The sequence below is a fragment of the Podarcis gaigeae genome (genome assembly GCF_964106915.1).
Source record: "Podarcis gaigeae genome assembly, chromosome: 2".
NCBI classification, from domain to species: Eukaryota; Metazoa; Chordata; class Lepidosauria; order Squamata; family Lacertidae; genus Podarcis; species Podarcis gaigeae.
In genome coordinates this window covers 113847960-113869172 of record NC_139679.1, presented here as the reverse complement: position 1 = coordinate 113869172, position 21213 = coordinate 113847960, and the positions used below count along the sequence as shown (strand labels likewise).

The window sequence follows — 21213 nt, the reverse complement described above, 5'->3', positions numbered from 1 at the left end:
ACCCACCAAATCAGCAGGCAAGACGGCATGCTCCACAGACCTTGTTACCAGGGACGTGGGATACTGCCTGACACCAGGTCAGGCCTTTGGGCCACCTAGCTTATCCCAGATTCACTTCCAGCTGAAATCTTGGGAGGTAAAGGTAAAGGTACCCCTGACCGTTAGGACCAGTCGTGGCCGACTCTGGGGTTGCGGTGCTCATCTCGCTTTACTGGCCGAGGGAGCTGGCGTACCGCTTCCGAGTCATGTGACCAGCATGACTAAGCCGCTTCTGGCAAACCAGAGCAGCGCATGGAAACACCGTTTACCTTCCCGCCAGAGCGGTACCTATTTATCTAGTTGCACTTTGATGTGCTTTCAAACTCCTAGGTTGGCAGGAGCAGGGACCGAGCAATGGGAGCACACCCTGTCGTGGGTATTCGAACCGCCGACCTTCTGATCGGCAAGTCCTAGGCTCTGTGGTTTAACCCACAGCGCGTCCATCTTGGGAGAGTCGCTGCCAATACAGTACTAAAGGTGGACCCAATGGTAAGAACTCAGGATAAAGACGACACAGCTTCCTATGTCCCTATGACTCAAAGGACAGCAACATCACCTGACAGCTTGCCACGTAATGGCCGCTGCAACACACAGCACTGGGCTCCTTTGGGGCGGGAGGGCAACGCAGAAATTCAATAAATAAATAAAATGGGAGATTTGTACCATCGGCCAAGAATCATTTGGCCACGAGAAACACAATGTGGCATGTCTGCAGGAAGATCAGGCAAAGCTGCCTTCCTGTTTCCTTTTATTGCAGGCTTCAGGCTTCCCCCCCCCATCATTTCTTGTCGTCGTTTCATTGTACTTTTCAATCAGATGATTTTTCACTTTGGTTGCTAACTACCTTAGAATATAGGTAAGAATATACATAAGAGCACCGAAAATAAAAGCCAAGTTTACCAGCACCAGAGGAGTCCAAGCTGCTCCTGCCGCTGCTGCTCACGACAGCACTGTGAGGTTTGCTGGCCAGCACGGGCTCCTCTTTCTCCCTCTTCTCCTCGGGGGCGACTGGGGCAGCCGGCAGGTTGGGGGGCACAGGGGTGGGAGCTGGCGGGGGAGGGGGAGGAGGAGCGGCCACAATGACGGGAGGAGGCGGCTCCTTGGGAGGCTCGGGCTTCAAGCGCTTGTCGGGAGCTCCAAACTTCTCATCCAGGCGCTTGAGCTTCTCGGCGCAAGCCGCCCGCCGCTCCTCTTGCATGCGCCGCTCCTCCTCTTCCCGCCGGCGTCTGGCCCGCTCCACCGCAGCAGAGATCTCCGAGGAGGACTGCTTCCGCCGCTGGCGCCAGGCTTCGTCCTCGTCTTCTGGGGGGAGCGGCCGCAGTGAGCGGTCCTGGGTGGCCAAGAGAGAGAGAAGCCCTCGCTCAAAGCTGTTCCGCTGGAAGGAAACCTGAGCTGGAAGCTCAACTCCCAGAGACCCTCGAGGAGAGCAGAGTTTGTCCCTGCTCACACCCGTGTTCCCTCACTAAGAAGCCCAAAGGCTCAAATCCAAGTATTGAAACATCCGCATGGAAGCTGCTCTGTTCCCTCACGGCTTCACCCCTTCAATAACTCAGCATGGAAGTTCTAGTTAAAGCTGAGATAGAGTGGGCTAATGCCAAGTGCCACCCAAATGCCTATTTTATCTTAGCCGAAAAGCAGGGCATAAATCAAAATAACAATGCCAACGTGCGTTGTTCCGGCTAAGGAAGTTTTCTATTTTTATAAGAAGAAGAAGAAGAGGAGTGTGGATTTGATATCCCGCTTTATCACTACCTGAAGGAGTCTCAAAGCGGCCAACATTCTCCTTTCCCTTCCTCCCCCACAACAGACACTCTGTGAGGTGAGTGGGGCTGAGAGACATCAGACTGGCCCAAGGTCACCCAGCAGCTGCATGTGGAGGAGCGGAGACACGAACCCAGTTCACCAGATACTGCTCTTAACCACTACACCACACTGACATTCGTTTCACTGGTTTACCTGGAAACCCAATGCAATCTAATGTACGCCCCTTGAATGAGGAGACCTGGGCCTGGGTTCTCCACACTTTGGCCCGCCTGAACAGCAGCTGCCAACCGCAGGCGCTCTCAAGCAGGATTTGCAGCCTGCATAGACTCACCGGGAAGTCATTGGGTTGCCCCCAGTTGCCCCGGTTGGGGGGTGGCGGCGGCGGAGGCGGCGGTGCCCGGACTGCAGCAGCAGCAGGTGGCGGCGGTTCTTTGCCACCTTCTGGGGGACGTGCGTTTTCAGCCCAGGCTGCTTTGACGAGGGGTTGATCCTCTTTTGGAGTTCCAGCCTTCTTGGTGTCTGTGCCCGACGACTGGCTTTCCGGGCCGGAAGCCTCATCATTTCTTGGGGACAGAGGTGAAGAGAGAGGTGTCAAAATGGGGCCGTTTAGATCCTGCACCCTCTGCTCGGAGCTGGCGGGGGGCAGGGAGCAAGGAGAGAGCATGAGCAGATATTCTTGTGATGTAGCTGCAGCCAGGCAAGAATGACTTTTCTGTAAGATGATCCCATGTGGCTCAGGGCTGCAGCTCAGCAACAGGCACCGGAGGGAAGGGGGAGGGTCACCCGTCTCACAAAACCAACATGCTTTGTGCCAGCTGCGTGGGACAGACCCGGTTATTGGCCGTACCACCGCCTAATCTTACCGGTTCTCAGTGGTTTCTTCATCAGACTCTTTCCCGTCCTCTTCATCGCTGAATTTCAGCTTCTCCGTGTAGTCCACTTCTTCATGGGCTCCTGTGGGAGACAAATAGGATGTCTTTCGATTGACAGATCCAATAAGAAGAAACACTTTCAAGAATCCCGGCTCCTGTGGGTAGCTCTGAGGTCCGGCTCTTCCGTTACCTGCCCAGCCTTCATCGTTCTCCTGGTCCAGCTCATCAAATTCTTTCAGGTCATCCTGCTTGAGGACGGGGGGCCGGCTCACAGGCTCTGACACGCGCGCTGCAGGCTGCAAAGGGCGGGGTCCTGGAAGCCGCTGGAACCTGGAGATGACAGGACGACGGAGGTCAACAGAAACGTCACACCTCTGACTTTCCATGCTGCTGATCTAAATAATAATGTTGCTCTAAACCCAGCAGGGCAGTGCAGTGCAGCACTCCAGGCGCTGCAGGACCAAAACTCCCACCATTCCTCAACACCAGCCATGCTAGGAAATGCTGGAGAGCTACAGATTCCCTGCCCCTGCACTAAGGGGATCAAACACTACGAAGAAGTATCTGCATTCCCTTGTGTAACAGCCAGTCTTTTCCTACATGAGACTCCAACCACACGCTTTCCCTTTGTTGTCCACCTGTTCAATTACAAGCTTAGTCAGAGGGCAGGCATGAAGATTAGGGTGTTGTGGTGCACTGGCCTCTAGGCCATATTTGTATCCCACACTGCAGAGAAATCAGGAGACAGTCTTGCATTCTACTGATTCAGTGTCTGCTTCTGATGGTGCAACAGGAAGCCTAGAGAGAAAGTCTCCTCTATAGAGAAGGGAAAGTTGCCCCTCTATATCCTCCACTATTTCACAGATGCCACTTCCGGCTCCCTCCAGTTTCTGATTGATCCGCTCGGCCTAAAGAGTCCAACCACACGCTTTCCCTTTGTTGTCCACCTGTTCAATTACAAGCTTAGTTCTCGAACGTTTTGGCTCCTGAACGCTGCAAATCTGGAAGTGAGTGTGAACTATTTTTGGAAGCTGAAGATCTGATGGGGCTTCCGAATGTTTTGGAAGTCGAACGGACTTCCGGAACGGATTCTGTTTGACTTCCAAGTTACGACTGTACATGGAACCCAAAACATCTGGCTCCAGTTACGCAGAGTTGACCGCAATCTCCTGCACTTCCCCTCACTTGCTCCTGTTCCTGGTCCTCTATATGCTTTCCCCTTCTGCCACAAAGCTCACTTGCCATTATCACATTTTTTATAAAAATTTAAAAAAACCCTCTTACCTCTGCGCCTCTGGTGTGGGGTAGCGGTAAGGTCCCTGCGGCCCATATGGAGGCGGGAACGGGAGGTACGGGGGATACATCTGAGATGGGGTAGGGGAGAAATTGGTTACTGGAGGGTTTTCCCCTCTCTCTTCCGTTTCCCCTGCCCTCAAACAAGGAAGCAGGTGGCCAAAGTCACTTGGCACCTCCTCTTCTGCAATATACTTACAAATGGCGGCATCATCCCCCGGTAGGGAGGGAACTGAGGCGGGATGTTGGGCTGCAGGCCAACCCCAGCCCGTCCGTCCTCGGGCACCAGCTCCCCGTCAGTGCCCCGCCCACCTCCGTCCCGCCAACTGGTAGCGTCTGCAAGAGATTGGGCGGAAGAAAAGATAAGAACGTAAGATGCGTCTTACTGGACCAGGCCAGTGGCCCACATCCTGCTCTTAAAGGGGCCAACCAGATAATACAACGCCCATGGAAATCCTGAAAGCAGAATCTGGGTGCGACCCCCTCCCCCAAGCAACTGGCATTCAGAGGCGGACTGCCTCCAACAGGAGTCTACCTCCATGTGGCCATTGTGGCTAGTAGCCTTGACCCCCACCCATTTTTAACTATGTGATATGTGAAGTGGGGCTTTGTTTTGTCTGTCCTCCCCGTCCCGTCCCGCCCCCTACGGGACCGCCTCTCCTGGTATGCCCCACGGAGGACCTTAAGGTCCACAAATGACAACATTTGGGAGGTCCCAGTTCGCAAGGTGGTTAGCTTGGTCTCAACTAGGGCCAAGGCCTTTTCAGAACTGGCCCCGACTTGGTGGAACGCTCTGTCACAAGAGACCAGGGCCCTGCAGGACTTGACATCTTTCCGCAGGGCCTGCAAGACAGAGCTGTTCTGCCTGGCCTTTGGTTTGGACTCAGTCTGACACTTATGTTTCCCTCCCCTTATGGTTTTGATGAGGCTGCATTTTAACCTGTATTTTAAAATGGGAATTTCCCCCTATTATGTTTTTACTGTAATTTTACTGTGGTTAGCCACTCTGAGCCCGGCTCTGGCTGGGGAGGGTGGGGTATAAATAATTATGATTAATTATTAGCTTCATTAGATGTCCCCATATGAAGGTGAAAATATTCTGGCAATGGTTGATAATGGCAATGCTCCCCCCCCCCCCCAGCTCGCTCTGGGGCCCAGAAACAACAGACGCTTGAGCAAAACCACTCACTCTGGGGGCGGAGGTTTGGTCCGGGCCCATACGACGCATCGGTAGTGTCCTTTTCTTTGCCAGCTTTGTCCTGGTCGCCAGCCGCCTGCAGGGTCGGAAATTCCTCGCGAGAGAATCGCGACAGTAGGCTTGATCCCTTTCCACCTTGACGACAGAGAAAGAAAGCTCAGGCGGGGCCTTTACAAGGGTCTCTAACACATCGGGGGCGATGGCAGCACACCCAGAGTGTTGAGCACCAGGGGGTTGGCCTTTTTGTTGGTGGCCCCATATTTCTGGAATACCCTTCTCCAGGGAAATACACGTGCGGCTTTCTCTGCTGGTCTTTCCAAGAAGTTTGATGTGCAATGTTTTAGGAGGGGCAGCGAAAAATATATATGCTGTTATAATTATTTTAATAATAAAATAAATGGGGGTGGGAGCTGAAACATACTGATTCTCATCTTTCCAAAAGTCTGAGGTCCTAGCTTCACACAAAATTAGTAGGAAGACAGCTTACCATCTCCTTGCGCTCCATGGGTAACGCTGGCCTGCGCCCAGGACTTTGCCCCGCTTGCTACTGTAGGGGGATTCTGGAACAAGAGGAGGAGTGGGAAGTCAAAACCGACTGACCTTCTTGCCAGCTTCCTTTTGTCAAGAGATCTCCATAACTGACACAATCTAAAGGTTCACGTTGATTCATTAAGAAAAGAACCCACAAATCTCACGGTTAAATCAACCCAGGTAAAGGTAAAGGGACCCTTGACCATTTAGGTCCAGTCGTGACAGACTCTGGGGTTGCGGCGCTCATCTCGCTTTATTGGCCAAGGGAGCCGGTGTACAGCTTCCGGGTCATGTGGCCAGCATGACTAAGCCGCTTGTGGCGAACCAGAGCAGTGCCCGGAAACGCCGTTTACCTTCCCACCGGAGCAGTACCTATTTATCTACTTGCACTTTGACGTGCTTTTGAACTGCTAGGTTGGCAGGAGAAGGGACCGAGCAACGGGAGCTCACCCCGTCACGGGGATTTGAACCGCCGACCTTCTGATCGGCAAGCCCTAGGCTCTGTGGTTTAACCCACAGCGCCACCCGCATCACACAAATCAACCCAAGCGTGGCTCAAATGCCTTTAGAACAGGGGCAGCCAACACAGTGCCCTCCACAATGTCTATCATCCTGAACTATTTACAGTGATGGTTAGGGCTGACGAGAGCTGGAGCCAAACAGCATCTGGGGGCACATTGACCTCTCCTGTTCTAGTAAGTAGCAAGGTTGGCTAGGGAGTTATGGGGCAGCCCTGCCCCTTGCTGTGCAGTTGTTAACATGGGTTTTGTTTTGATATAGCACTAGACTATGGTTTAAAGCAGGGCTGGGGAGGCCTCTGGGCTGGATCAGTCCTGTCTGCTCTGACTCCTCAACTGAAGTCTGCATCTGGCCTGCAGTGATGCAGCCACACTACAAGGAGAGAACAGTCTGGCAGGCACGCTCAAGCCCCAAGGCCAAGCTATGTCTCAGCTGCCACACTCAGTGGCTGGGCCTCTAAGCTGACTTGCAAATGTGCCTGGTCTCACTCTCCCCAAGAGAAAGGAGGACAAGGCAGGCAGAAATCAGGGAAAGAAGCAGAGTTTCCCAACCCCTGGATTAATGAGCAGGCCTTGGACTCATGGGCAACCTTCTCCTTCTCTTCAATTGTGCCCACAACTGAGGCTAGAAGCTTTTGTTATACAGTTAGTTACCCGCTATGCCCAAACCCAGACAAACTGTGATTAGTCTTAGCAATGTTTTAGGGAAACAAGGCAACTTCAAACAGTCTCATGATTCTAGCTTGTTTTCATAAGGCACGGGTAATGTTAGATCTGCACCCAAAACTGTGACTAATGCTTCGTCTCACTAAGCTTGAACACTCAACTGCAGGCTTCCAGAATCTCATGACAGCCGTGCTGGAGGAGGAGAAGGAAACACGTGATCCAGAGGCTTGGGCATGTAATGCTAAGCCATAGTTTAACACGATGTCCCAAACAGTCACAGAGTGAGCGACAATGAAGCCCAACTTTCTGCAAAAGCTTTGATGCCAGGAAAAAAACAAACAAAAAACCTATGCAAAATCTGGACAATCAGTTAGGAACTATAGCACATCCATGCCAGAAACTGCAATCTGGAAGCAGGAGAAAGGCTGTTTCTAAGAGGAAAGGTGGGAGGTGCTTCTTAGCCAGTCCTGAAAGAGTCCTTCTTCTGATGAGCTCCTGCCTCCTTTTAGGACTGCACCCATGCATGGACTGAATGGCGATTAAATAGGGAGAGAACTGGTGCTTCTGCTGGGGCCAAACAGAGGGGAGAAGGGACTGGAGCTAGGAAACTGCGGCTCTTTGCAGAAAAAGCATTAGGATCTGTTAGGCTGGAAGCTGAGACACACAACTGTTCAGAAGAGGAGAGCTTCTGATTGGGAGCTTGCAGTTCTTGCCCTGGATTTACCTCGGGGGCTGTTGGGGGTCGTTTCGGTGGGTTTGAGGCAGACGTCTGTGAAGCCGGCGGCGACTGCGATTCCGGCGGCTGAGCTGTCGAGGCATCGGTACTGGAGACGGAAGGAAGGAAGACACCCGTTGAAGGAAAGGTTGGTGGAGAACGTGCCTTCCTCCTCCCCACCACCTGGAAAAGCAGTCTCGGCGCCCCTCTGGCTCCCTCTTACCTCTTTGGGTCTGGCTGTTCCTGCTTGCTTGCCCATCCTGTCCCGTCTTTCGGCACTAGTGAGACGTTGGGGTCATTGCCTTTGTTCTCCGCTTTTAAGCTTGGCAGGTTTGCAGGGGGTGGCATGCGCCGGGCAATGGCAACTTTACCGAGACTCTGCAAGCCATGGCGGGGAGTAACTGTAGGGGAAGGAGGAGGCGGGGTCAGGCACAGTCCTTGGGACCCTCTTGAAAGCTCCGCCCTCCCCCACCTCCCCCAGCAAAGCTTCCCTCACCGACCCCACCCCTCCCATGAACTGCTGCAACTACCAAGAGCTTTCTTGCCAAGTCCCAAATTGGTAGTTTCAGACAAGGAGGGAGCAGCTGCTCAGGGCGCTGCGAGTGCCATCAAGGGAGCATCAGAGACTAAGCACGTTCATCATGGCAACCGCCTCCTCCTTTGAGAATAGTACTCAGAAGAAAATACTTGCCCTCCCCCCCAAACAGATAGGTCATTTTACCTGTGGGTTTCTGTGTTTCTAAGGATTTGCCCTTGTATGTATCAAACAAGTTGAGTGACGAATACTTTTTTCCATCCTTCCCCTTTGCTGTTTGCCCCAAACGATCTGACATTGCGCTGTAAGGTCATTGAGTACGATGGTTCCTCCTGGCTCCCTGCGAAACGTGCCACTGTTGGGAAGAGGTTTGGGGAGAGTAAGAAGACGAAAGCTCAATAGTCTCAACTCCATCCTTCCCCATCGATCGGCAGCCACTTCTTTTAATAGCCAAGTGACAATAAGCTCTTTCCTGTACAGACCCTACACGTTATCCAGAGCAAGCCTGGGGAGAGGCACTTCTATTTCAGAGCAGCCCATTCAAGCGGAGTAGAGACATCTCCTATGGTCACAAAGAGGAGCACCCAGGCTGGACCGAGAAGTGCAACTGGGCGGGGTGGCCACCCCATGAATGCCCCCCCCCCGATCTCTTTTGCAGTGTATCTTTTAGATTGCTAGCCTAAAGACACAGACAGATTTACTAGTGATCATTGTGAGCCACCTGGGAACCTTTTCCAGGTGGAAAGGAGAGTGGAAGTACTTTAAATAAATACTTCCCTGGGTCACACATGCCATGAAGCCAGGAATGCCTTCAAGAAGGCAACATCCCACACTTTCAACTGCAACACCTGGCAGCAAACACAGGATGGGGCTCCATGCTCCCCAGTTTTACAGGAGCTCAGGTAACCCCACCCCATTTACTTATTTTCAGGTATTTCAAAACTGCCTTTCAAGTCTAGTCTCCCAAGGACAACATGCGACAAACAATATACTACCCCATTAAAAAGGGTTTTTTTAAAAGCCACAGCCCTGCCATCCACATATCATGTTGAAACAACCAGTTCAAAATACTCAGTTACAGAAAAATGTAATTTAAAATATAACTAAGCCCAGCAAACCTAAGAGAAGGACAATGAGAAACCAGCAGCAGCATATACAATACCACCTTTGGGTTAAAAACCAGACAAGAGATACATTTTCAGAGGTCTGTCTCTTGGGAGGGAATTCTTACAAGGTAGGAGCCACCACTGAGAAGGCCCTCCTCTCTCTAGCACCTGCTAGCCTAAGTCACCTGGGAGGCTGGCCAATGAGCAGGACCTTCAAAGCTTATTGAAGAACAGCTTACTCCCTTCTCAAAACCACAATCACATTTACAAGCTAAAGGAACTGTTGCTATGGACTTTGTTTAAATTCACTGAGCTATCCCCTTGGGTTCCAATTAAAAAGCCAAGTACTATTCAACCACTTGAATACCGACGACACATATTTGCATAACATTGCTGGCGACAAACTAATCACAGTTGTTAAATCTGTGTTTCATAACTGTTAACTAATTTCTAATTTTTTTTTTTGCAATTGACCCAAGTCTCTTTCCATCACAGTTCACCTGGACAAATATATCTGAACAGCCAACCCCCATCCATAAATAGGATTAGCAACATCTGTCAGGGATTGTTTTAGGATTAAATGAGTCTCTTTCCACCCAACACATACACACCCATGATTATTTAACAGGACTCTCACTTTTCCCCTTGAAGCTCCTACACAGCTAAGCAGAGGAACTAGAGAGACAGAGCTGCATGTTACAGCGTTGTTAAGAGTGTCGCACACCTTCCCAAAGGTTCAACATCACAAGGCAGGTTCCAGGCATGGAATTTATGTAGCTTATGACTCTAAACAGGGGTTAGGAGAGAGAACAGTGATTTCATCCTATCACACCTTAACCTACATAGAATATTTGTAATGCTTGCTTCAGAAGTGAAATATTTCCCCTATGCTGTCTCATTGACCTTATGTTCAGCTTGTGGGCTTCCTAAACACACCTGGTTGGTCACTGAGGCAAAAAGGATGCTGGACTAGGGCTCTTCCTATGTTACTGAATAGAGAAACAGGCTTTGATTCACTGCTTTTGTTAAGAGGGCCATGTACTGAGTTTTTAAAAAACCCAAAAGCCTAAAATTTAACAAAATGCCATTTTCAGGGTTCTCTCTCCCCCCCCCAGCAGCAAACTAGAATCTTTTTAAAATAATAATACACAGTGCTGTACTTTAAAAACTCATTTTCCAACATCCCCCAAATGGTAACAAATCATTTTAAGCAATACAACATCAGAACATGCCCTTAGTTCGCTCTTCGGAGTGAAGTTGAGAGGAACCGACAAATGAACTGATCTCAGTGACGGGCGCAAGGTTGGGGGCAATCAAGGACAGGAGCTTGCCTGGGACACTGACAGGCTTCCACTTTCACCGGGAAGAAGGCAGCAATAAAACCAGTCCTACAACAACTCTGATGGTGGAACACACACTTTGCAAGGACAATGGAGAAAGGGCAAGGAAGAGGTTGGGAGTAATGAAGCTGCCTGATTTAGTGTCCAACTGTTAATCCAGATGGCCTGGTACACATACTGTGTGACCTGCAACAACCTTCCCAGCCTGCTGCCTAAGCTGAATTCAGTCTTAACAAGGAATCACAGAATGGAGAGTTCAACCGCCCGCCTGCAATGCAGGAATCTCAACTGGATTATACATGGCAGATCACAGCTAACGAATCCCTGACACTCAGCCATCCAACCTCTGATTAAAAACCTCCAAGAAGAGTCTGCCACCTTCTGAGGGAGTCCGTTCCACTGACAAATCAGTTTTTACTGTCATAAAGTTCTTCCTGATGTGTAGTTGGAATCTCCTTGAAGCCATTGTTGGGATCCTATCCTCCAGAGCAGAAGAAAACAAGCCTGTACCACATGACAGCCCTTTAGATATTTGAAGATGGCTATAATTTCTCCTCTCTTTCAGGCTAAACATACCCAACTGACCCTTGATCATCTTGGTTGCCCTCCTCTGCACACGTTCCAGCTTGTCAACATCCTTCTTAAAGTATGGTACACAGAACTGAACACAGTACTCCAGGTGTGGTTTGACCAAGGCAGAATAGAGCAGAAACTGCCTTCTACAATGGGCTTATCCACACTTACCTATTCCCCCTGTTCTTTCCAGGCACAGGTCTGTGCTTCAAAACTCTGTGTCTAAGCGCTGGGAATTGTGTTTTTTTTGGGGGGGTGGGAGAGAATTCCATGCAAAACCCTGCTCTTTAGTGCTCAATCAGAGCAAACATCAATTTGGGTTTTCCACGGATTGCAGTTTGCTCCGATTGAGCTTTAAAGAGCAGGTTTTCGAGGGGGAAAGCTCTGGCAGCAAAGTGCTCAGACCTAGAGCTCTAAATGCAGACCGTACCTGAAATGTAAGTGTGGCTAAGCCCAGAGTCAAGCCATTATAGTTTCTCCAGCCCTTCATTGTCTACGCTGCCTAACAGCAGGCAGGTCTATCACAGCCTGTTCCCTGAGATGATTTAATAGGAGATGCCAGGCCTGAGGAGGGGAGCTCTGGCATGACAGGGAGGGCTGGGGAGACAGAGGGGAAGGAGAATTTGGGATGATACAGAAGCAAGGGCCAGTGGGAGAGGCAGCTGGTGCGAACACAGGGGTGGCGTGTGTGTGTGTGTGTGTGTGTGTGTGTGCGCGCGCATCCTTTCAGTTCTCTACAACAAACCAACAAGGTTTGAGATGAGTTGTTCCAATAAGCTGCAGCTCCATCTCCTTCGAAGGGCATCTGAAACAAACCACAGGAAGCCATGTTCTTTCAGCCTCTAATGTTTAAACCAGATTTCATAGTTTGCAAAGCCAGAACATCTACCCTGATAACAGAACAAATAGAGATGACCAAGCTCTTCAAGAAGTCCTTGATGGGAAAGATCCCCACATCCTTCATAAGCTGCACAATGACACCATTAGGAAACTATGTCTAAATTTAAATGATTGACTGTGGGGAGGGGGTAAGCAGCTTCTAACCCACAAAGCCATTATTCTTCAGTTACTGGAGCAAACCCTGCATTTACAACGGAGTGTGGTCTGGCAGCCTTTTGGAACTGCATGTATTTTTGGCCCACCGCCCTTCCTTTTGCATGACATGCCATCATATGAGCGATGTCGTAGTTGCACAAAGCGGGCGGGTAATATTCACGACAGATCTGTTTCACCCTGAGCTGTTCGAACAAGTGGAGAGATTGTTGGCAACCACGTGGCACAATTTACTGTATTATGTATTGTTGCGTTTTTATGCATGCGTTTTAGCCAAAAGGTGATGCCCTGATTTTGTGAAGAGAGGCGAGAGATAATTGGTCAGTCAGATTTTTACTGATTAGAGTAAAAGGCCATAACCGGTACAGTTTAGTCAAAATATTATAAAGACACCAAAGGGAGGTGCCCCCTTGACCATGGCAAGGGGTTTTGGTTCAGCTTACCTTAGGAACCTGTGGATTCCTGTTTGTAGGATCAGGTCATCATACAAGACTCTGCTCTGGAATCCTCGCCTTTGGTGGTAAGGCTGGCAAATATGAGGAGCAGGGCCATTTTTTAGCTCTCGCTCTATGGAACGTGGCCCCTAGGATGGCCATTCCAGACCCAATAAATTGTGGCTTTTAGAAAATAATCTGTGGCCTCTAGACTTTGGAATTACTGGTTGACTTCCTTGATTTTTTTTAAAATCTCTCTTCACTGGTTGATACTCCCGTGGCCTTTTAAAAAGTAACAACAGTGCTTTAAAACTGGGATGTTGTGCATTTCTAGATCAGTGCCACATGCATCTGCTATTAAATGCCTAATGACCACTTAAGGTCAGGATGGTGTGATTTTTTAAAATTTTATTTTTCCAATCAAATTGAAAATACATAAAGCTAGCTGGCAACTACTGGCTGCTAGTTTGGGCTTTGCATAACTTTGCAACTGAACTGCCCATTAAAGGGAGAACAAACAAAACCACTCCCAGAAGAAAAAGCATAATTAATCAACATGGAAGCAGCTGCAGTCAGTGGCTGCGAGTGTAAGGTAGTCTCAGCTTCACTTTCTGCTAATCCCAAATTTGTGGAATGTTTTCTAGGGTGGCACAGGTAACAGGAATCCCATCCCTAACCACCACGATGGCAGAAACACATTAAACAACATTTGCAGGGTCTGCAAGCAAAGGCCAAATGGGCTTCTGTACATGGGAGGTTCATATTCCTCCTTCCTGATCTCTAGTTCCAAGTGGATGAAACTTTGGGGGCCAAAACAATCAAAAACCTCTCAACTTCTATATAAACAAGTTATTGGATGGCTTGGCAGTTTGGAAGCATCTACTTGCCAGGGCTCTTTTGCCTCACACAACCCCTAGTCCTTTACTCCAAATTCCCCTACAACGTCTATACAGTGGTACCTCTGGGTGCAAACGGGATCCGTTCCGGAGCCCCGTTCGCATCCTGAAGCGAATGCAACCCGCGTCTGCGCGTGTCGCGATTCGCCGCTTCCGCACATGCGCATGACGTCATTTTGAGCGTCTGCGCAAGCGGCAAAACCTGGAAATAATGAGCTCTGTTACTTTCGGGTTGCCCCAGAGCGTTACCTGAAAAAGCTCAACCTGAAGCACATTTAACCCGAGGTATGACTGTACTACTTGCCATATTGTGCCTGCTACTATTGTAGGAATAACTGCTTTTCACAAGAATGCAAACATCCCGGTAAGTAAACCATGCAAACGGAGCGGAAGTCACCAATTTAGAGAAAGAACGATGGCTAATGTTCCACCCCACTCTTACAACCCCATCACACTGTAGTGTGACTGAGGAAGAGACTCTAAGGCAGTCAATGCAGATAGGAGCAGGCCAAATTCTCAGTGCCTCCCAACAAGTTCCATGTTGTTGTTTTTTAGGGGGAAGGATTTCATTGGCTGGACCACAGAACTCTCCCTCCCTTCCCTACAGCGTTAGAAACCAGCCAGGCGTGGGTCCAAGTGGAGATCTCTGGATGCCAGGTAGGCAACTGGGGAAAGCAAAATGCTGCTGAGAGAAGGATCTGAAGTAATTTCCCCCGAAGCTTGAATTTGTTTTATTCTGGATTGTTTTGTTTGATTTGAATGTGTTATAAAACCACTTTGAGATTCTTTAAATATAAAGTGACATAGAAATGAAATTAATTAAAAAACCCATACAAAAAAGGGACTTAGACATCCCATTGTGGTGTCTGTAACCTAGATGTAAGGTGGCATTTGGCAATTAGCTTGTATACCTGAGCTTCTGTTCCCCAACCTGCCAATCTTGGGTGATTTTATTTAGCTTATATCAAACACACAGAACTGCATGTTTTGAGTGTCAGGAGGCAGGCAGGAAAACAAATGCGCCATTGCAAAGGTTGGCAAAGATTTAAAATGTCGTAAGAGGAGCATTTGCATCTTGAAATGTGAAGTCATGCAAGCTATGGTTAACTCAAAATACAGTTTGTGTTGGGAATAAACTAACTTTTTTTTTTAACTCAGCATTTCAACACCACCCTTACCTTGGAATTTTGGTTTGGCTGAAGTTAAGATGGCCTTGCCGGTGACTAGTTACATGTTAGCATCAAAGGGGCTCAATTCTGAAAAGTTACATTTGAAAAGAAGCAAAATTGCAATTGTCACAGAGGAAAACACATGACCCTAATCAGAATATCACACTGCTGCCCATTTAACTCCTTAAAAACCTGGAGTCACGAAACACGCTTTACTGTATTACGAGATTTGCAAACTTCTAAATGCCCTCCCCCAAAACCAGCAAAAAAACACCCCATTTTCCCTCAAAAAATGGAAAATAAATTATTTGCTTTATGAATGATGATTTTTTCTTGAAGACTAGGTGTTCATATATTTAGCCCCCCTTCCCCCAATTTCTAAAACTGTAACAGGAAGACTTTTATGCAAGCCCATGTACAATATCAGATTAGTGCAATACCGAGGACAAACAAGTCCTGAGTTTACAACTGAGATTACAACTCTCAAATGCAAGGGCAAGATGCATTTCTGCTCTTGGAGGCCACACCCTTTGTCACAAGAAAAGGGAGGAGGATTCAATGCTCTCTCTGCCTGTGGCCTCCCTCTTGTCGGTGGATCTTCTTGACTAGGCTCCAAAGAACTAGGAATGGGAGGAAGCACAGGGAAATATAACTTTGCTGGTATCCAATTCACGCTGCTGCACATCTGTTGGATCCATGATCCAAAGGCAGCAATGTTAAGCGAGGAAAGCATTGCTCCTGCACTTGCCTCGATGACAAAACAAGCAGCACACTTAGGACTCAGTGTTGGAAAGGTATTTCCAAACACTGCAGGTATTTGACCAAGGAATGCTGTCTGGGATTCTGCCACATGGTGGCAAGGTCTTTACACAACCCAACCCCCTTGCTTCCTACCCACTTCAGATTCACCCAACTTCTGCAGAATGTGAAAGAAACTGGTCTATTTTTGGAAGTACTCACACCAAATCAAGAAATAAACTGACATGCGAAAGGGGAGAAGTTTGTTTCAATCTGGGCAAACCTTCCCTTTCCAGAACTGCAAGAGAAATATGATGACAAATATGAAACAACAGAAACCGATAGAGCTAGCTTAGAAAAAGAGAATGATTAAATTTCATGCAGTGTTCATCTGAGTTTTGTTTCCCCTTCCTCCTTTTCTTAGCTATTATTATTTCTGCTTGACACTGAGAAAGACTGAAGAAGACATAATTTTCAGAATTATTTGTTTTACTATAATGTTGGTTGCTTGGGGGGGGGTGTGTGTGTTATGCCTTCTCCTCCCAAACTGGCAAAACCAAAGAGATGCTGGGCTTCTTACTGAACTGCAGCTTACAGCTCCATTTATAACCAAAACTTAAAATAAAATGTAATTTGTAATTACAGTGGTACCTTGGTTCTTAAATGGCTTGGCTCCCGAACAAATTGGCTTTTGAACGCTGCAAACCAGGAAGTAGGTGTTCCGGTTTGTGAATGTTTTTCGGAAGCCGAACATCTGACGTGGCTTCCGATTTGAGTGCAGGAAGCCCCCTTCAGCCCATCGAAAGCTGTGCCTTGGTATTCGAACGGTTCCGGGAGTTGAACAGACTCCCGGAACAGATTAAGTTTGGCAACCAGGGTACCCCTGTATTGTCAGAATGAACTACTTTTAATATACCACACATGATGCCAAACCAGGTTATACAAAATGAATTTTGTCTTCCACACCCATTCTGGCTTACTGTATGGTCTCCTTCCTGGAGAAAGACGTGACTCTCACTGAGCACGTGAGCCAGGGTTTTGATGTGTAGGACGCAGAGGAGAAAACCAAGCCCTATGAGGAATGGTTAAGGGAGCTGGGTATGTTTAGCTCAGAAGAAGACTGAGAGGCGATAGAACAGCGGTGTCGCATGGGAGGATGGAGCAAACTTGCTTTCTGCTGCTCCAGAGGATCCAAACCAATGGATTCAAACTACAAGAAAGGAGATTCCAACTAAACATTAGGAAGAACCTTCTGGTGGCAAGAGCTGTTTGACAAACTCCCACAGGCGGTGGTGGACTCTGCTTCGTTGGAGCTTTTTAAACATAGGTTGGGTGGGTTTTCCTCAGGAATTCTTTAGCTGCAATTCCTGCATTGCAGAGGGGTGGAAGAACGACCTTTAGGGTCCCTTCCAACTCCCCAGTTCTATAATTCTATGTTCCTAAAGGAATAAAGTTCTTTCAATATGTATAGGGTACCATAATATAGAAGCGTTACACTTTTTCAATTTGTCCAAAAAATTCCCAGTCCCTTCAGCCCAAAAATAGTTTCTACATTTACAGAAATTTTACAACTCTAAACACATCAGTGGCTATTTGCAACTAAGATCTGTCCCAATCTAGTACTAGGCTTGAGACTAGAAATACTGAAGGAGTACAGTGGTACTTCTGGTTACGAACTTAATTCGTTCCGGAGGTCCGTTCTTAACCTGAAACTGTTCTTAACCTGAGGTACCACTTTATCTAATGGGGCCTCCCGCTGCAGCCGCGCGATTTCTGTTCTCATCCTGAAGTAAAGTTCTTAATCCAAGGTACTACTTCTGTAACCCGAAGTGTTTGTAACCCGAGGTACCACTGTAATCAGCTCTTTCGGTGAACCCCCTTGTTGATGAGAATGAGCTGAGTTGAGCACGTCCTCCTCCTATTACTGCACATGTGAGGGGAGAAGCTTCCAGGCCTGGTTGATGGCAAACCAACACCCAACTATGGTTTGGTGGCATGTCAAAATACAGCTTGCAAACAGAATTACACATGCGAGCATGGCCAATCAAAGGCGCTTTCAGAGTAACCATCTGGGTCTAGCTAGCTTTTCCTTCATACTGCAAACAACAGGGTTTGGACCAGTTCAGTGTATTACAGCTCAAGTAGACACATCAGCTGCTTTTATGGTATATGAGGAGGTTATTTGGTTTCAGAAATGGCATGTAGTCCATGAAGAACCAACTCAACCTCTTTATCATAGAACTTAGGGGAACATATAATCATTGAATTGTGGAGTTGGAATGCACTGGTGCATTAACATATTAGCCACCTGCTCTATTAACAATAAGCCTTAATGCTGCTGGGTTTTAATTGTGTTTTTATCTTTTTGCCAATCACAGCAAGAAAAAGCTGATGGGCACATTACAGCATGGAAGCTGTAATAGCTTACTGAAACCACAAACTGAAGGAACTTCACAACCACGTTATCAGAGAAAGAGCTAGCTCCCATGAATTTATGGGAAAACTCATGAAGATGTATGGTAATGCTACTCAAACACACCACCCAAGTCATGGGGTATTACGCTACACTTAAGCAGCTCCGATACCTACCCAATACAGCAGGGTAAAAATGGAAGGGTGAGTGGGTCCAACACACACTCAACCTCCTGGCCACTAGATACCAAAACTACCATCAAAAAGTGAATTCTGCACCTAATGCCACTGACGACCAATGTTTTACCTACACACATCAAAACCACCACCCCACCCCAAATATAACCTTAAAAATTACTTTGCAGGACAGCAAACATTATCAAGTCAGTTTGCAAATGAAAATTAACACCAAGACTACTGATGGATTTATATCTTTTGACTCATCATTTTTACAGAATGAGTAACATTTGCTATGATGTACACCTCTGGCTTTTTATGTGTCAATCCTAAAAATGTAACTCAGTTACAGGAAAAGGGGAGGGCGAGTCTTTGACACATTGTGTTAATAGATATACTGAGGAATACATTTAAGATTCCAGTGGCGGTTAATCCATTACCAGGCACATGTCACAGTTAAGGCCTCCTAACATCTAAATCATAATTATGCTTAATTACAAGCCCTATCTGTAAAGTGTCATCTTGAAAGAATAAAGGCTCGAAAGAGCACTGTACTATCATCAGACTACTGGGGGCACTATCAATAATGACTGCCACTCTATTGGTCACCTAGAATCATATTCATTTATAAACACTCCCGCAGAACTCACCGTACTGAGAAACCTTCCCTTCCACAATTTATTGTTTTATTTAAAGATGACGAAGTGAATCAAAGATGCTTCATAAAGCAAAACAACAAAATTTGGGTGTAAATTTTTTTTTGAAAATTTTAACCAAACATCATGCAATGTTTAAAGTCAATTTATGCCAACCGATGCTGTAAAAAGATGTTCTGGCCATAATTCAATTATGTGTACACAGCCTGTCAGGCAATCAGCAATCACACTCCATCAAGTATTCAGGGAAAGAGGGAGGCTCTAAAGGTAGCCCCCCCCCCCCCCCCGCAGCTTCTTCTGTCAAATAATGCTATTCAGCATTATTTTCTTATATCCAACCATAGTTGGATTGGGCCTGGGACCATTTGCACAGCATCCATATGACCATGCAGGTGCCCATTAGATGGATCAGGGCAATTGTGTTTGCAAATGACTTACATATATCAAAAACAAAATTTATGAATTTGTATGAGCACATTACCTTATAAAATATCCAATAAAGGTAAAGGTACCCCTGCCCGTACGGGCCAGTCTTGACAGACTCTGGGGTTGTGCGCCCATCTCACTTAAGAGGCCAGGGGCCAGCGCTGTCCGGAGACACTTCCGGGTCACGTGGCCAGCGTGACAAGCTGCATCTGGCGAGCCAGAGCCGCACACGGAAACGCCGTTTACCTTCCCGCTGGTAAGCGGTCCCTATTTATCTACTTGCACCCGGAGGTGCTTTCGAACTGCTAGGTTGGCAGGCGCTGGGACCGAGCAGCGGGAGCGCACCCCGCCGCAGGGATTCGAACCGCCGACCTTTCGATCGGCAAGATCAGGGACGCAGGTGGCGCTGTGGGTTAAAATATCCAATACTGCACATCTATTAAGAACATTTGGAGCACTTCACTTGCCTTATGCTAAAAAGCAGAGGATTCTGACCATAGATAGGATAGATTACTACTGTTCTGTTATCAGAGTTAAGATAATCATGAATTGATGTTATTTTAGTAGGATTTTCTTTTAACGACCTGTTCTGCATTGCCTTTTGAAGAGACATTTAGTGTAATACCACCGCCCTCTTTGTACTTTCACTACATAATGCATAGCTAAGATGTCCAATTCCCTCAGCACTGCACAACCAGATATAATGGCACCTGAGCAAAAACAAGCCAATAGCAGTTTTAAAAATAGCACACCCTACTAGTTGCAGCTGATTTTTTTATTTAATTAATTTATACGGTCTTTCTGGAATCTAGATTGCCAACCCCATTCGGCTAGGATTGCATCCCATCCTTCTGAGGACTGGCTGTTCTTTTATTGTAAATCCACACGTTTAAAACGAGTTTATACATCCACACATTTAATAATTCTAGACATTAAAACCTCAATTTAAGGATTTTTAAAACTGGCTGATGAGAGGAAAAAGGAAGAAACACCCTCCCCCCACACACGCACAAAAAAACCCCTCAAAGCCACCCAAAAACTGAATCAGCAACCATTAATTATTAATACAGTATATTCAATTTATCTGCAGAATCCCAAAGCTGCATTAGAGAGGAATAGCTTTCTAAAGTCAAAGAAGACACTCCTAGTTTGAAACCATGTTAACGAAGAAAAAACACTATGTGCTCAATTAGCAAACATAAATCTGAAATTTGGAGTAATTGCCATGAAAAAAACCCACCCACCCCCTAAATTCCATCACCGGAACAGGGAAGCACCAGATGAGACAGTCCTCCTTGAACAACCATTTTATAAAAAGGGTGGTTCTGAATCAAGCAGAGAAACAAATAGGCTTCACTTCAGCAATCCCTCCCCCTTGCATTTAGCACCCCAAAATGAACATGGAAAAACTGGGATCTAAGCCTATGGGAGAACTGAAGGGGGGCACTCTCACTCTTCCTCACAACCAGCACCAGCAACCCTGTAAATCTGCATGAAAGGGCTTAATATTTAGGGCACAGTAGAGGAGCAAATTTGCTTGTCTTGAAATGCGAAACCTGGCAATTAGATTTCATTTCTAACCCTTTCCTCAGAATCGCCATGCTCTTTTTTTGTGCACGGGTAAACCTGGCAAGGACCCAGTTAAGACACTCATCAAAAAGCTACCTTGGCTTTGGCTACCTAATTTTTTATTGGGGTATGTGTTGTGCCTTTTGGTGGGAGGGGGGGAAAGAGGACCCCCTTCTTGCTGCATAAACACACCCATTATTTTTAAAACCACCCCATTTTGAGACTTGTGGTTCTGAAATGAAAGGGAGCCATATTAGCTCACTTTTTGTGTGTGTGTGTGTGTCACTATACACCCTTTACAAATCACTATCACCCCACCCTCTTGCCACAATGCTGGGAAATTTGAACTCCACTTTTAAGCTAAATTAATTCCGGCTGTTCTATTAAAAATACCAAAAAGGGAGGGGGGATGTAGACAACAAGAAGTCATCAATCTTTCCTAACCACACAAGTCATGAGGATTTCTTTTCCTTCCAATCCACTGTGTTTGAGCGTGCTAGAAGAAACAAGGCTTTAGATGAACAAACCACTCT

General features: G+C 47.2%; 2 protein-coding genes across 2 annotated transcripts in view; both read right to left on the bottom strand.

The window, feature by feature from the left end:
* Positions 1–21213, bottom strand: part of LOC310837988 (E3 ubiquitin-protein ligase TRIM11-like) — a 1016249-nt gene that overhangs the window by 304990 nt on the left and 690046 nt on the right. The gene's annotated exons all lie outside the window — the stretch shown is intronic.
* The window catches only part of PRRC2A (proline rich coiled-coil 2A), a 41180-nt gene that overhangs the window by 17989 nt on the left and 1978 nt on the right, over positions 1–21213 (bottom strand). The window contains exons 2-12 of the mRNA XM_083722183.1: positions 8318–8486; positions 7820–7997; positions 7606–7705; positions 5654–5726; positions 5158–5301; positions 4168–4304; positions 3960–4039; positions 2866–3005; positions 2667–2757; positions 2135–2366; positions 940–1369 (exon numbers count right to left, since the gene is read on the bottom strand). Coding sequence (XP_083578309.1) covers positions 940–1369; positions 2135–2366; positions 2667–2757; positions 2866–3005; positions 3960–4039; positions 4168–4304; positions 5158–5301; positions 5654–5726; positions 7606–7705; positions 7820–7997; positions 8318–8429 — 1717 coding nt within the window. The 5' untranslated portion in view covers positions 8430–8486. The remainder of the gene's footprint in view (positions 1–939; positions 1370–2134; positions 2367–2666; positions 2758–2865; positions 3006–3959; positions 4040–4167; positions 4305–5157; positions 5302–5653; positions 5727–7605; positions 7706–7819; positions 7998–8317; positions 8487–21213) is intronic.